The 15,472-nt window shown below is 44.0% G+C and overlaps 1 protein-coding gene across 3 annotated transcripts in view; it reads right to left on the minus strand.

Annotated features, from left to right (window-relative positions):
- UPF2 (UPF2 regulator of nonsense mediated mRNA decay) overlaps positions 1–12,260 on the minus strand; it is a 55,786-nt gene extending 43,526 nt beyond the window's left edge. Inside the window, exons 1-3 of one of the 3 annotated variants that reach the window (XM_051795145.1) lie at positions 12,155–12,260; positions 6,263–6,636; positions 3,853–4,632 (exon numbers count right to left, since the gene is read on the minus strand). In XM_051795145.1, the coding sequence (XP_051651105.1) occupies positions 3,853–4,632; positions 6,263–6,618 (1,136 nt within the window). In that variant the 5' untranslated portion in view covers positions 6,619–6,636; positions 12,155–12,260. Of the gene's footprint in view, positions 1–3,852; positions 4,633–6,262; positions 6,637–11,722; positions 11,857–12,154 lie in introns of those variants that run through there. The other 2 variants (XM_051795146.1, XM_051795144.1) reach the window with 2 other exon arrangements.
- Positions 12,261–15,472: the final 3,212 nt, after the last annotated feature.

The raw sequence follows: 15,472 nt of genomic DNA on the forward strand, positions 1-15,472 counted from the left end.
AGCCCATTGAGTTTCCAACAAACCAAGTTATTTCAAGACTATTGCTCCAAACTAAGAGCAGTTACATTTGGTTTTTTTCAGTTGCTCTTTGTTTTCTTTTATGAAACTATTCATATGTGTTTTAAATTTTCATTTTGAAAACTGAGATCTGTTGTCAAAAGCAGCTTGCTTTTGAAGGAACAGTCACTTGCTTGCAAGTGCACCATAAAGCAGTTTCAGGAGAACAGGCAGAACAGTACAACTCTATTTTCTTACCAAACTACAGTTAAGACCATCTTGATATTTTGACCAAAAACACCAAGAACATTCAGTAATTTAACCAAATATACTAATCTCTGCTAGTCCAAAGATTGCCACAGAAGTCTGATCCTGTCGTCCTTGATTTTGGGTTAACTCAGAATAATCTGGTTGCTCATGAGCACTGTTCTAGTTCATCCAGAACTCTGGCTCCTGAGAAGTGCCTTTTCCCATCTGGCACGATCCATTCATCCCCTCTGCAGGAGCAGTTCTTACAAGGACAAGGCACAGTCAGTTCTCTACCAGCAAGGAACACTTTGGGCCACATGAGCTGTTTGGGGCCAACTACAGCCAAGATCCAAATGGGCTCAGATCAAACATGGACTTCCAAAGGGAAGCTGATTCCAATTTGTTTTACAGTAGCTTGAACAATGTCAACAACCCTGGACTAACCAGCTGGAACCACTGACAAGGCCCCCTGCCCTGACATGAAAGCATCAGAAGTCTGAAAAAAGGTGTAAATGCCACAATTCCTGAAGCAGGTTGTGTCATTGCATTATCCTTTGTATGATCCCATTACCATTAGGCTCTCATCAAGCAACAGGTATTACAGTCACAGTCCTGCCAAAAGATAAATATTTTGTGGCATAAAAATTCTAAAATAGTTTAAGCAACGTAAGTTGAGGGATATCAGTCTTGGCTTTTTTCGAGCTGCAGCTGAATTGTAAAACAAAAGTCATCTCAGTACACAACACATTCCCAGGGCGAGCAACAAAATCCCTCAGACCTGCTCAGAGCCAAAACTGGGCACAGGTGTCTGGCCAGAGGGCAAGAAGCAGCAATGCTGGCTAAAGTTCTATTTCTTGTCCCTCTGACACCTATATAAAAATGTATTACCCGCTCCTGCAAAGTAGAGCAAGAAAAATTAACTAATTAAATAACCACTGACAATTTCTAAAGTGCAGTAGTTCAGTTTGGATTGGGAAACATGTTAAGTGCCAGCTCACAGCTTTTCCATGGAGACAGCTGTCCATTATGTACATATTTTAAGTTTAAAATACCCCAGCAGCCTTACAAACACGAGCACTGAAGCTCTGTGCTATTATTAAAAAAATCAAAAAAGCAAAGTGCTGTAACAACAGTACAAGAGTTTCAGTTCTCATTTTCAGTTCCCAGAAGACAAGTGTTAACAAATTCAAGGAAGCTCTAGCACACGAAGCAAACTTTAAAAAGCACAGTTCTGTCCTGAATACAATTAAAAGCACAGCACACAGCACTTGTCTTACTTCGTGTCTCTTCACAGCACCACAAGGCAAGTTCAGCACAGCTTAAAAACATCCTTCATTTAGACCAAAGAAGTTTCTTCCACATCTAACTCATTTTTGAAAACTCTCTCCAGAATTTGGAAATGAAGCTGTTTCCTTCCAATGATACAGCCTGACAAGTTCAGCTGTGCTCTCAGCTGTGCAACCAAAAGATCACCAGGTTCTACTGTCAAAGCATAACACAAGGTAGTTTTGCTAATGATCCAATTATGCAGAAACCCCTGTATATAACAATGCTTTAATTTTACCTAAATGATTTGCAGATAACACAGGACTAATGCACTGTTAATTTAGGATATTAATTTTCAATTAACCAATCTGCACAGCTTGAGTTATTTCACAGTCACTCTCCTGACACAGAAAAAACTATGAGTTATTTACCTGACAAAATGTCATAAACTAAACATATGACACAGTTGATGCACAAGAGGGAACAGTTCACTCCCTGTTCACTTCATTGATTCTGGAACAACAGTATGAATAAAAACTGCTGCTATCAGCAAAATGGACCAGATTTTTATTACATGGAGAACTGTGTTATCCAATAGGATTATTAGTTGTTAAAAAAAAAAAAAATAAATCCAACAACCAAACAAAAATATCCCAAAAACCCACACCTATCCACAGAAAAAAATACAAAAGCAAGCAACCAACCAACTGCATAATCACTCTCCCAAAATCCACAGCTTAGGAAGTATTCACAGACTTCTTACTAGGCAAATTTCTGTCCTGCCCTCACTTGCATTTCCATACTGTGCAAAAGCCAAGAATCTCTATCACTAACATGTTGTAAGTGAATAAAATTTGGTAGGAGAATTTTTTGATGGCTTGTTTCTTTAACAGAACTTATTCCTCAATTTTACTAAGAAGTTAAAATAAACACCTTAAAGTTCAGAGGGATAAATAATAGAGTTCTCTTAATCCAGTGATAAATGGTAGTTCTTCACATTCCTTCCCCAAAACAAAGCTCTGCACCCATGTCCCCAGGGATAATTCAGATGAGGAGGAGCATAAAGAGGTCCCTTGTCTGATGTACTCAAAGCAGGCTCAGTGGTGAGATCAGACCAGGCTGCTCAGGGCTCTATCCAGTCTCTCTTATCCAGCTGTACAAGTAAATATTAAAGTATATTTCCCTCTCTCAGATCACTCACAGTCTTTCTTCTTCTTGGTTTCCTAACATACTTTATACCTCTTGGAAACTTTTTTCCCTTTATTTCCTCTCATACAGGCTGTACAAAACCCACTCACTGAAATGCCACCCAGAACCAATGTGCCCAGAACCAATTACAATTGAAAGGATAAAGGTTCATGTTCATTACCTCAAAAAAAATAACAACTAAGTTGATAACTCACTTTAAACTAATAAGGTACTTGTAGAAACAACAGTACTTCAAAAGTCAGTTTACACTCCTGTGAAATACAACACCTGTTTGACTGAGACCAGACAGGACTGCAGCACAAAATCCATCAGGCACAATTGATCCTTGGTTGGGAACATGAAATTTTAATGTATTCCAGCCACACATACAACTCTGGACTGATGTCCAGCCTTTTAGCTGAAACCTGTGTCTAGACCCAGTAACATGTTCATTTCTGTGCTTCCAAAAGGATTTAAGAATGACTCTGTTTTAAGACCAGCAGCTGAGTTTAGGTTGGCTCCAATAGTGAGAACTCAGGATGCCTTAAAGAAAATAATTATTAAACAATGTGAACATTGTAGAAAAACATTATTCAGATCCCAAAGGTGTGTATAATCATACTCTGCAATATTAGTATTATATACAGATATCTAAGAAGATTTGAATCAAATTGTCTATGCCCTCTACTTTAATATAATACTATATAATTTGCCCACCTTAAAGTGTAATGGATACCTTGTTAATGTAAACTAATTTGTCCTCCATGCTGGTACACCAAAAAAGTAAACAAGCCAAGCCATTGTGGCATATGCTCCATTAAATACATGTGGGTGGAAAGGGAAAAATCAGATTGTGCCAACTGGAAAAGGACAGTACCAGTTGGGAAAGCAGCACTGCTCTCACACTGATAAGGAAATAAAGAGAATTAAAGCCAAAGGTCAACCTGCCTTTTCTTTAAAGATATTTGAAGAGTCTGTTTCGTCTTTGCTTTTTAAGTATCAGATCAAATTTAGTTTTTTAGATACAATGCAGAACACACTTGCTTCTACACACTGACTACAACATACTTTGTTTATAAATACTGCAACAAACCTATTTCATAAATAAACTATTTTTTAATTCATAAATAAAAAACAACATTCAAGTGTCACCTGTTTTGTCTTTCAATATTTTGTAGCTCCCTGTGGTCCCTTTTCAGGTGTTTGGTCAAAGACGTAAAGTATTCCTTCAACAAATTCTGGAAGGGCTGTTGTTTCTCTGGGCTAATTATCTCACTAGGAGGAAAGCTCAAGTTAAACTTCTCTGCCACAGTTTTGACTTTCCTGGGTACCAAACCAGCAATGTCATCCCCACAGTGCCGGCAGAAGCTGATAACCACAGAAACGTGGGTGTGGGACTCCCGGTCGGCATTAATAATGTTTTTAAGCTGCTCATAGATTAGAGACAGACCTTCCTTGTCAGTGAAAATCCCAACTATTGTCAATTCTGCAATGAAACGCAGATCAGTTCTTAACTTGGTGATGTTGGGAGTCTTCTCTTCTTTCCTCGCCTCAAAATGTTTTTTCCAAGCCTGAAGTAAGGAAGGGGCAAAATCAGCGTATCGCTGGTGGAAGAGGGAGCACAAGTGCACGGCGCAGTTCACATCCGAGATCTTCAGCTTGGCCTCCACAATAGAAGCTACTGCTTCTGCAATGTATTTGCTTAAATTCAGGCTATTAAAGTCATGGGACAAGGAGTCCCGTTGTTGTTCTGTGATGGTTTTTAGCTTCTTGACAAAAGCTGTGTTCTTCTTCAGGCTGGAGTCCAGCCTGCTGAAGAAGTTTTCCTCGGGACGGTTGTCCGGGGCGTTCTGGTTCTTGCTGCGGAGCTCTTTCCGTGCCTGGTGGCGCTCCCAAGCCTCCTGATGGAGCTGATGGGCTTCCTCTTTTTCCCTGAGAGACACAAAAATTAGTCATTTTTGTTACAGGACAAAGTATTTTGTTGCTTGCAGGTTATCGGTTCAAAGGAAAAAAGGTCATAGCCGGAAACCTTTCAGCAATTCTAAAAATTTCCCTTTAATACTCTCTCCTTAAATATTTACCAAGTTAATCCTAGACAGCTGAAGCATCTGCTTCATAAATTCTGTTTAATTTTTGTAATGCAAAAGGCAAGTACTACTTGTTGGAAAAAAAATAATTCTTAAATACTTCTAGGCAGAACATATTAATCCAAACAGACTTCAAAAATATAAACATAGAACTCCATTTACTCCAAGTGGAGATGGAGTTCTTACAAAAGAACAGAACAGCCTTCCAACATGTCACTGTATTACACAGTTAAGGGAAATCTTTTATTCCCAGACTACTGAAATTACACAGAAAATTTTAAATAGGTGAAATATATCTGTCCCAGCTAGAATTTGGCTATCACATTGCCTCAGTCTTAAAAGTGACATTTAACACACATAATATCCAGAATCTGAGCTTTATTAGTCTAATGATGCCATTTCAACACAGCAGTACCCTTGGATAATATATTAAAAAACACTGTCTTGGTAATATCACATATTAAACTGCCAGGTTACATTCTGAGTTTGCCATCCAGGAATCAGTTGTCTATGTTTGATTGAAAGAAATGACAGTCATTCTTCAGAGTAGATTTGCTCCTGTTATGGTTTGCAGACCTGTTATAGTATGTATTCCAAAATTTATGGTGCTAACAGCTCTCCATCTTAAAAGAAACTGCTTCTGTATTGTGCTGGTTTGGGCTGGGACAGAATTAATTTTCTTCCTAGTGGCCTGATGGGCTGGTTTGGATTTGTGCTGGAGTCAGTGTGGATAACACAGGGATGTTTTCATTACTGCTGGGCAGGGCTTACACACAGTCAAGGCCTTTTCCTCACCCCACCCCACCAGCAGGAGGCTGGGGGTGTGCAAGGAGTAGGGAGGGGACACAGCTGGGACAGATGAGCCCAACTGCCCCAAGGGATACATCCCAGACCATACAACTCCACATATAAATCTGGGGAAGAAGGAAGGGGAGGGATGTTCAGAGTGATGGAGCTTCTCTTCCCAAGTCATGTGACATTTGCTGGAGCCCTGCTGTCCTGAACACCTGCCTGCCCAGGGGAAGTGGGGAATGAACTCCCTGTTTTGCTTTGCTTGAGCACACAGCTTTTCCTTTATCTATTGAACTGTCTTTATGTCAGCCCACAAGTTTTCTTATTTTTACTCTTCTGATTCCCTTCCCCATCCTGTTGAGGGGAGTGAGGGGGTGTGTGGGGCTGAGTTGCCAACTGGGGTTAAACCATGACATTTATTCAAGCATAACTGTGCATTACATGGTCATCACATGCAGAACACTAACAAAGCTCCATATCAGAGACTAAAATAACAGAGGTTACAAGTGAAAACTCAAAATGATGTAGAAGTCATAAAGCATACTCAGCCAGCCACATAAAACTTAAAACACTACAGGCAACTTAAAAGTAACTCAAACAGTTCATTTTTTATAACTCTGCCCACAATCCTGGTAGCAGAACTACAGCATTTGGCACAATTAAACCATTATAAGACCACTTACTTTAGTTGAGCAGCTGCTTCTTCTTGTTTCTTCTTCTCTTCCTCCTCTTGTTTCTTTTTCTCCTCTTCTTCAAGTTTCTTTTTCTCTTCCTCCTCTTTCTTCTTTTGTTCTTCTTCTGCCTTTACTTTATCCTCTTCTTTTTTCTTCCGCTCCTTGTCTTCCTTCTTTCTTTTATCCTCTTCCATTTTCTTCTTTTTATCATCAGGAACCTTTAAAGTCTCTCTCTTCATGCCAACCTTGACATCTTCTTTTGGCTTGTCCCTGGTGCTCACTGGTCTCCTTTCACTAAACTCTTTATTATTTAGCTGAGATTCCTTTTCTTCCATATTTGGTGGCTTTTTGCGCTCAGCTGGCATCGTGTTACCCAGGCAAACCTGCAGAATCACAGGAAAAGAAGTACTTTTAAATTGCTGTTGATATTTTAGTCATTTTTCACAGCCTACCCATATTCAATTAACTCACAAATGCCTGACTCATCAGAATAAAGGTTTCAGTTTTCCTGAACTACAGAATGGACCTAAGAGGTAAAAGCTAACCATTTTGTAAGGGTGTTGTACTGCAAAGTTGTCTTCAGCATAAAGTAAAAGCATCTCAAGATGCTTTTACAACCCAAGAAATACAAGATCTTGGAATATATACTGAAGCCCATCTGAAAAAAACCTACAAAAACAACACAACTGACGAAAGCAAAGTATCCCCAACTTAAAAATAATTAAGTATTTGATTCATCAGCATGCACCTGCACCTCACTGACCCTTCTACACATCTCGTAAGAATACTCCCTCTTCCACTGCTTAGGATCCCAGGATAATGCAGGTTTGATGGGACCTCAAGTAGTTGGACCTCCTGCTCAAAGCAGGGTCAGCAATGAGGTCAGGCAGGACTGCTCCAGCTCCAGCCTTGAAAACTGCCAAGGAAGGAAACTGCACAACCCCTCTGGCCAACCTGCTCCAGTGCCTGCCATTGGAAAGGCATCCACTTGCTTCCTTCTTTCCTCACCCTTCCCAAGATTTCCCCAGCCATCTCCAGGACTCTTCTCCAACACTCAAGCTGCACAAGTATCAGCTGCAGAATGAGCTGTGCTGACTATGCTAGACACACAAACCTCCCTGTCAGCAGAACAAATGGAAATAATATCAGAAAGGCTGCAATTATCAAGAGTTATTCAAGGCTACAGTTCCTCTCTCCTTCTACTCAACCAACACTTTGTAGGAGCTTTAGCCTCTTCAGGGTTTCCAGCCCTCTAAGCTTTGATTTCACTTGGCTGAGGATACAAGAGGTAACATATAGTGAACACTAAAGGGTAAAAATCCCAGAATAATTTTGATCAGAAGGAAACTGTGGAGGGCACCCAGTTCAGCCTTCATCCCTCTTCTCCAGGCAGGTCCAATCAGATCAAGGAATTGGCTACCTAAGGTTTTAGTATCTCCACTGACAGAGATGCAAGGGCCCCTCTGTCAGCACCTGAATAACCACACTTTGAAAAAGCTTTCCCTGGAATTTGCTATGCCTTATCCTGATTCTGCCTCTTTTCATCCTATCCCGGTGCAGCTTTGAGAAGAAGCCAGCTCCATCTTCTCTATCCTCTCCTGTTAGACTGTTTTAAGACAATAATAAGATTTCCCCTTTTATTCACACAGATTAAGAAACCCTCGAGTTCCCTCTGTTTCTCTTAACCTATCATGTCCTCCAGGCTCCTGATGTTCCTGGTGGCACTCCAGTATGTCAATGCCTTCCTTGGGAACAGAGAATCCAGACCTGGATGTGATTCCAGATGTGGTTTTGTAAGTACCAAACAGAGGGGGAAGACTCACCTTCTTCACCCTGATGGGTAACTCCTGGTACTACAGATGCAGCTGTCCCTAATGAAGGGCATTCTGCTGACTCATGACAGGATCAGATGGGCCAAACAGGACCACAAGAGAAAATTAGAACCACCTAAGCTTTATTTACTTCATGCTACGTTGATCTCTTAAAACAAAAAGTAGTTTTCACATGTTCACATGCTTCAAGTTAAATGCATATATGGGTGGGACTGATGGGACACCACTGCATGTGATCCCTTCTGAAGAACCATCACTGCTTTTATCAGTACCACCAGTTTGATTCCCAGCTGACACCCCTACTTTTGCCTTTCTGACATTTAACTCTGACTGGATGATGAAAACGTGCTAAATTCACAGATTTCCTGCATCTACTCGGAGTGGATGATGAGACACTTGCATGCCAATCTAATGCAGGGTGCTTCTAGTATTATTTTTAACTATTGTGAAATATATTTACAAGTAAGACACCACACTAAAGAAAATCTCTAAGTAAGTATTTCACATTTCCTCCCCCACCTCCCAAACAATAAGATGACAGATTGACATACTGACTATCCCACCCATATGGAACTCTGTGTTACAATATTTAAGGTGCTTGTCCAGGTCTTCTAAAGAAAAAAAATGTTAAAGTTCACAGTGTATTCAGATATAGGCAGTGACAACTTACCAACTGGGAACCTATTCAGGACTGTTTGACAGCAATTGGCAACAGCACCAAAGCAGAAATGTCTCTGACACTGATTTATGGAAATCAAATCAGCATTGCTTAAACGAGCACTAGCAAATTTGGCTCCCTAATGCATGTCCTACAACTAAAAGATTTCACATCTCAAGATCTTAGAACTACTTGGATTTCAAAAACACTAAACTACATCATCTTAAAACAGTGTCACTGTGAAATCAGTACTTAACCTGAGAGAGAAGGGGTCAACAAAACCCAGACAACTAAACAGCCCCCTAAACCTCTTCGTATTAAAGTCTGAACTAATTTTTCTATTTCTGCAGGCCAGTCAAGTGGGACCTGTTCCTCACAGCTCCACCTGGGAGATGAAAATCTTCTACACATCCTGTTTTAAAATCAACAATAACTATTTGAATTTTTTCCTCACTATGAATCCACATTGGAATTTCCATCATTTTGAGACAGCTAAATTATCCCTCCCACCATTTTTAACAAAAGGGGTTTGCAAGGAAAGCTTTCAGCATTTAAACATCAACATAATATCTCGCTAGTAGGTGAGACAGAACAATGCATGAGACTCTCCAATTAAATGAAAAAAAACAATAGAGTAACACATTCATTTTAAAAAGAGAAAGTGTTAGATTCTGAAAGCTACTAAATTGGGAGCTAAGTTCTAAAGGAAAACATTTCGAGAAAAAGGTTGTTTATGATTAAAGAAATGCTGGAAAAGTATGTCAGAATTCCAATACTCCAGCTTTTATCTTTGCCCCCCACCTATTGTCAGAGGGTAATTCAATTACAATTCGGGAAAAAAACAAACAAAAAACCCATCACGGAACAAAATATCCACCTACACATGTAACTTTGAACAACAGGGTCACCACCAAAATCATTATGGTATCAAGCTCTTGTTAAATTTAGGAACTCAGAATTCTGTTTTAGAGATGTATGGGACATTTGCTTGTACAAAAGCAAAACAGAGAAGATGGGATAAAAAGTAAAGGGATGGAGCATAATCAGGCACATTATGATTTCAACCACAGGGCAGTATTATCCACTTTTTTCCCATGAACACTGGTGACCAAAAAATCTTGTTTACAGCAGATTCCTGTCCTGTATCCCAGAACAGGTGTGTTACAATACTGCTCACTGCCTGCTACGTGTACAGCTCCTTATCTCCCAAACCTTTCCGATGGCTCTGCCAGCTCCTTTGTGCCTACACCAACCCCCGCGGGCAGGAGGAGGCGGAGCGGCCGCTGCCTCCGAGCCACACACGCACTGAGCCCTGATCCACAGGCTGATCCAGCGGGGAACCTCCTCTGACAGACGGTGCAGAACTGCCCCACAACTGTCCCGGGAGCGCGTCCATCACCCCTCCCTGGGCAGGAATGGTGAGCCAGACCTCACTACTTTCCCTCAGCTGCCAGTTATCACAAGATCTGTGGAACGTTCAGACCTTCAGAACTTCTGCCTCGTTGGACTGAAACTGGCTGAAAGGCTCAAAAGATGTGGGAAGCAGGGACAAGTGGAAACAAGACAGGCAGCAGGCTCGCCTGGGTCTCATCTCCAGAGGGAATTAGGTTGAAGACACAGTTTGGTTCAAATTAAGGGGATGGTATGGAAACATTAAGAGAACTTCTATTCAATACCTCGTGTTTACAGAGATGTACTGATGAGAAGGCACAATAATGACAGGAACTCCATGAGCCAACAGACAAACCAGCACTCACAGCTGAAAATTAGGAAGGACAGAGGAAAAAAAGAGACAAGACAAACATCCACAAGCCTTTGGCAGCCCGTTTCTGCAGTGACACTCACATGCTTTGACATTCCTTAGTTTCAGTGCCTACAGACACTATTTTTTCAGAGAAAACTACTTCTATTAATTTTCCAATATTTGACACACCTTAACTCATTTGTGGTTAAGACATTTTTAGTGTACCTAAATTTCTACTTTTTTTTAAACTTCATACCATTCTTGGAATTTGAAAAAGTGGTGGGACTGGGTTCATGATACTCTGGGCTCAGAAACTTAAGAAACAGGTCTTGAGATACAGAAGCAACATTTAAGAAAAAGCATCTATGTACTTACTCTCAAGGAAACCAGAGTCATATGAGGTATTCAGCATCGTTAACCCAGTCACAATTCAGAATAAAGGATAAACACCAACACCGTGGCCCTCAAATCAATCTTCTCGAGTCAATAAAAAGTCTGTTCTCACAGTCTGCATTAACATGATCCAGAATCTCAATCCTTGCAAACACATATATGGGGGGGAGAAATACAGCTCTATTAAACTAAACATATTGAGATTTTTCATGTTCTGTTTTTATTGCCACTGGAAATAAAATTGATCACATAAACAGTCCTTTTTGCAGGTATTCTACTACGAAAGAAATGAGGGGATATGAGGCAAGATGTCCCCACTTCTGACCAGCTGAAAAATCTGACAGAGCAACAAACTCCTCCATCACTGGTTATCACACCACTGGAAAGCTAAAAGTTTCAAGGAATGAAATGTAACCAGGGTTCTCTTAAAGTAAGGGAAGGTGCATTAGAAAAACGAGGAAGGTGGAGCAGGAAAATGCCCTGGTCAACGAGGAGAAAATAAACTCAGCCACAAGTTTTGGAAGGTGAGACAAGGAGCAGAGCAGGAAACCACAGTGCAGAGAGAGGAGCACCCCATGCACTGGCACAGAAGGTTCACAGAACCATGGAATATTCCGAGCTGGAAGGGACCCACAAGGATCATCAGTTCAGATCCTGGCCCTGCACAGGACAGCCCCAAGAATCTCACCATGTGCCCGAGAGCATCGTGCAACCACTTCCTGAGCTCTGCCAGGCTTAGTGCTGTGACCACTGCCCTGGGGACCCTGTTCCAGTGCCCAACCACCCTCTGGGCGAACAACCTTTTCCCGATATCCTCTCTGACACAACTCCACGGCACTGACCCATCCTCAGCCCGGCCTGGCGAGCAGCCGGGCGCTTTTACTTTCACTTCCACACGTCTCGGGACTCCGAGCTTCGCTGTCAGACCCGCGGGGACGCGCCTTCCACCGGCAAACGGCGGCCACAGACCGGGCACTGACCGGCCCCGCTCGCTCCCGCACACCCCAACGCCTGCTCCCAGCCCGCCCTCCCACCGCCCCTCCCGGCTGGCAGCAGCAGCACGCCCTGCCCTCTCCCCGCGCCCTCAGGCACCGCCGCCCGAGCCCTCCCCGCCTCGACCCCCCCGCCCCGGCCCCGGGGAACCCCCGGGACCCCCCTCCCCGCGGCCCCGCCAGGCCCCTGCGCCGTCCCAACGCCTCCCCAGGGCCACGCTCCCCACACACGCCGTGGGGCCGCCCTGCTCTCGCCCCCCTCGCCCGCGGCTCCCCCCGTACCTGTGCCCGGTGCCGACATGGGCCCGCCCGGCCCGGTCGCCGCCTCCACCTCCCCCGCCCCGCCGAGGCCCCCGCCCGCTGCTCCCCTCACGGCCGCGGGGCCGGCCGCGGCGCCGCCTGAGCCCCGGCGCCGCACCGGCCGAGCCCGCGCCGCACCGGCCGATCCCGCCGCGCAGCGCCCGGGAGAGAAGGGAAGGGCGGCGCCGCTGAAGCGCGGCGTGGCCGCGGCTGCGGGCGGCGCGGAGCGGCGCTTCGCGAGCGGCGGCGGTCAGGCGGCGCGCGGGGCAGCCCCGCGAGGGGGCCTGGCGGCGGGCGGGTTACCGGGACCTGCGGAGGCGGAAGTGGCGGAGAAGGGGAAGAGGAACGGGAATGGGGCGGGAAAGGGGAGGGGAAAAGGTAAAGGAACTGGAAGGGGTTCGGCCGCGGCGGGAATGGGAGGATTGAGTTCAGAATGCCGCTTGTTTGGCGGCCCCAGCGCGCGGCTCGGCCGGTGGCCGCGCCTGACGTCACCGCCGTGACGTGTCTGTGCCACACCGGCCGGGGGGACACTCGGGTGTCACCGCTCAAAACACCGCGGGGAGCGGCGGGTTAACAACGAGCGATACCGGGATTGCGGGTTAACGGGTGTCCGCGGCTGCGCCCCGGTCTGGGGTCATCAGCGAAAGAAACAAGGAGTTGCTGGGGAGGGTCCAGCGGAGGGCACAGAGATGAGGAGGGGTCTGGAGCATCTCCCGTGTGAGGAGACACTGCGGGAGCTGGGTCTGTTCAGTCTGGAGAAGAGAATACTGAGAGGGGATCTCATCAATACACATAAATGTCTCAAAGGTGGGTGCCAAGAGATGGTGCCAGACTCTCTTTGGTGTCAGGACGAGGAGCAATGGTCATAAACTAAAACACAAGGAGTTCCACCTCAACATCAGGAAGAACTTCTGTCCATGGAGGGTGGCAGAGCACTGGAACAGGCTGCCCAGGGAGGGCCTGGAGTCTCCCTCTGTGGAGACATTCCAAACCAACCTGGATGCATTCCCATGTCACCTGCTCCAGATGACCCTGCCTTGGCAAGGGGATTGGACTGGATGATCTCCAGAGGTCCCTTCCAACCCTAATGACACTGTGATTCTGTCAGTGTCTTTTCTAGTCTAAATCTGGTCTTTGCACTTTGCCCCCCTGCTCACGCGCTGTTCCCACCTGGAGATCCAGAAGGCATTTTGCAGTGGTGAGTTTAGTGGCACAGAATTCCCCAATTTATTTGAAATGTTCCCTGTCTGCATGTCTGGGCATGGCATCGCCTCTGGGGCAACTCTAAAGCTGCCCAAGCTGGGAAAAGCTGGCACAGCCCAGAGCTGGAGAGTGAGGATCTGGTGTTTATTTTACATTTAGAATCCAGGCTCTGACAGAAGCTTTTTTCTTAAGGTTGGGAAAGCATTTAAACCCCTCTAGGCTTAGAACAAGCCCTCAGCAATATTGGACTGTGACACCAGGCACAGGCCTGATGTGCATAATGAGATTATTCAGCTGTTAAAGCCACCTTTTATTTGGAGGCAGGAGTCAGCCCCAGTAGGAGACTCTGTTTACTGATGCAGAGTTGTAGGTGTGCTCTGCCAGGACTAGACAGGACTAGACAAGTTTTTTTTTTTCTCCTATCTCTTGTTTAACTTCACTGCTCATTTTGCAGACATGTCTGAAAATCTCTTTCTGGACAAGTTCGAAAGGACAAAGTCGTGCTTGTTATTGACAGAGATCATTCATATATCCCTGCTACACAAAGATTTCATTTACTTGCCAAAATATCTTGAGTTACCAAGTTGATTAAACTGATTCACTGGAGCGGAGAAGATCCATGGCCTAGTCACGGTAAAATCCATTTTAGTGTTGGCACTGAATTTTTCAAAGGCACCAATGGATGTCAGTGGATGCCTTTGGATTACTCATTTTTGGGTCTGCTTGAAAAGGCAGGCTCAGTGTTACATCAGGCTTAAGTTGGCAGTGGCATTACACCAGGAGATGTTGGCTTATTTTCTTTTGAAGCATGATGTCACTGCCCTTTCTAACATGAATAAAGTGCATGATCACCACAATTTTGAGAGGAAACAAAGGTCCTTGTGTGTTTATACCACACACTTCCACACCTTTGACTGTGTTGGTGTAAAGGCCACACAATTAGATCTGGTTTTACCTTTGTCTGACAGCTCAGAAAGCTTTTGTTTCTAAAGCACCTGTTTGGTTTGTGCACACACTGATCAAGCTTTTCTACTGATTTACCAAAACCACAGAGATCTCGCTTTCTGAGTCTCAGATATAAAGCAGGGGGTTTTTTTTAGTTCCTGAAGCTCTTTTTCCCAAGTTTTTCTATATTTCCTCAATTACTGTCATGCAACTTGCACACAGGATTCATATTGTGCCAAATACTGGCCTAATGCAGAATCTGTAGGTGTACTCACTATTTCCTTGTAGCCAAATCCAGGAAATCATCCTTTTTTGCCAAGTGAGCAGATATAACTTTTTTAGACCCATCTGGGTTTTTTTCTCACAAGTTTTGTAGATTATTTATGGTCCCTATTTCCTGGAAAGGAACTGCATTTTGGTGCACATACTCTTTAAGGTGTACAAGCTTTCATCTTATCCTGTTACAATAAATCACATTTGCTTATCTCCATCCTGACACTCAGATCCAAGGTAACCTCTCTTCACCACACACCTCCAGCTGACAATCTTCCTCAGGACTCCAGTTGTGGGCATTTTTTTTGGGTTGATATAACTCCTAAAGTGGCAAGGGCTATAATGCCTTCAGAAATACTCCAAGCTGATTATGGTTTTCTATTTAAAATACTGCAAGTTTAGATTTGCTAGATAGTCAGACACACACTATTTATTATATACAACCTTGGGTTTGAAACATTTCTTGGTTTTTTGGTGAGAACATCGGGTAGTACTGAATCAGCCTCACACAGGAGCCTTCTCTAGGACAGGCTCTCTGTGCCAGAAGAGCCAGGCCAGGAGAGTCCCCTTGGATACATCCTCAGGAGCAGCGTTTCTGCTGGCACAGGTACCACATCCTCACATTTAGATATGAGCCAAAGTCAACAAAACCTTTTATTGACCCAGATACAGCTCCAGCAAGGCTTTTGCCACGTGTAATCATGTCCTACACAAGATGAGCATGCTGGCAAATCTGCAAAGGACTTTAAATCTTTATTAACTGGATTTCGAATCACAGAAAAAAACCAGCAAGTTGACTTGATGAGAAATATATTCCATAAAGCCCTGCTTAGACTTGATTGAACCAGTAAGTGAACTCGTATATACAAATATTTAATT

Source organism: Manacus candei, unplaced genomic scaffold (assembly GCF_025592945.1).
Source record: "Manacus candei isolate 608988 ecotype Guabito, Panama unplaced genomic scaffold, ASM2559294v1 h1tg000042l, whole genome shotgun sequence".
Taxonomy (NCBI): Eukaryota; Metazoa; Chordata; class Aves; order Passeriformes; family Pipridae; genus Manacus; species Manacus candei.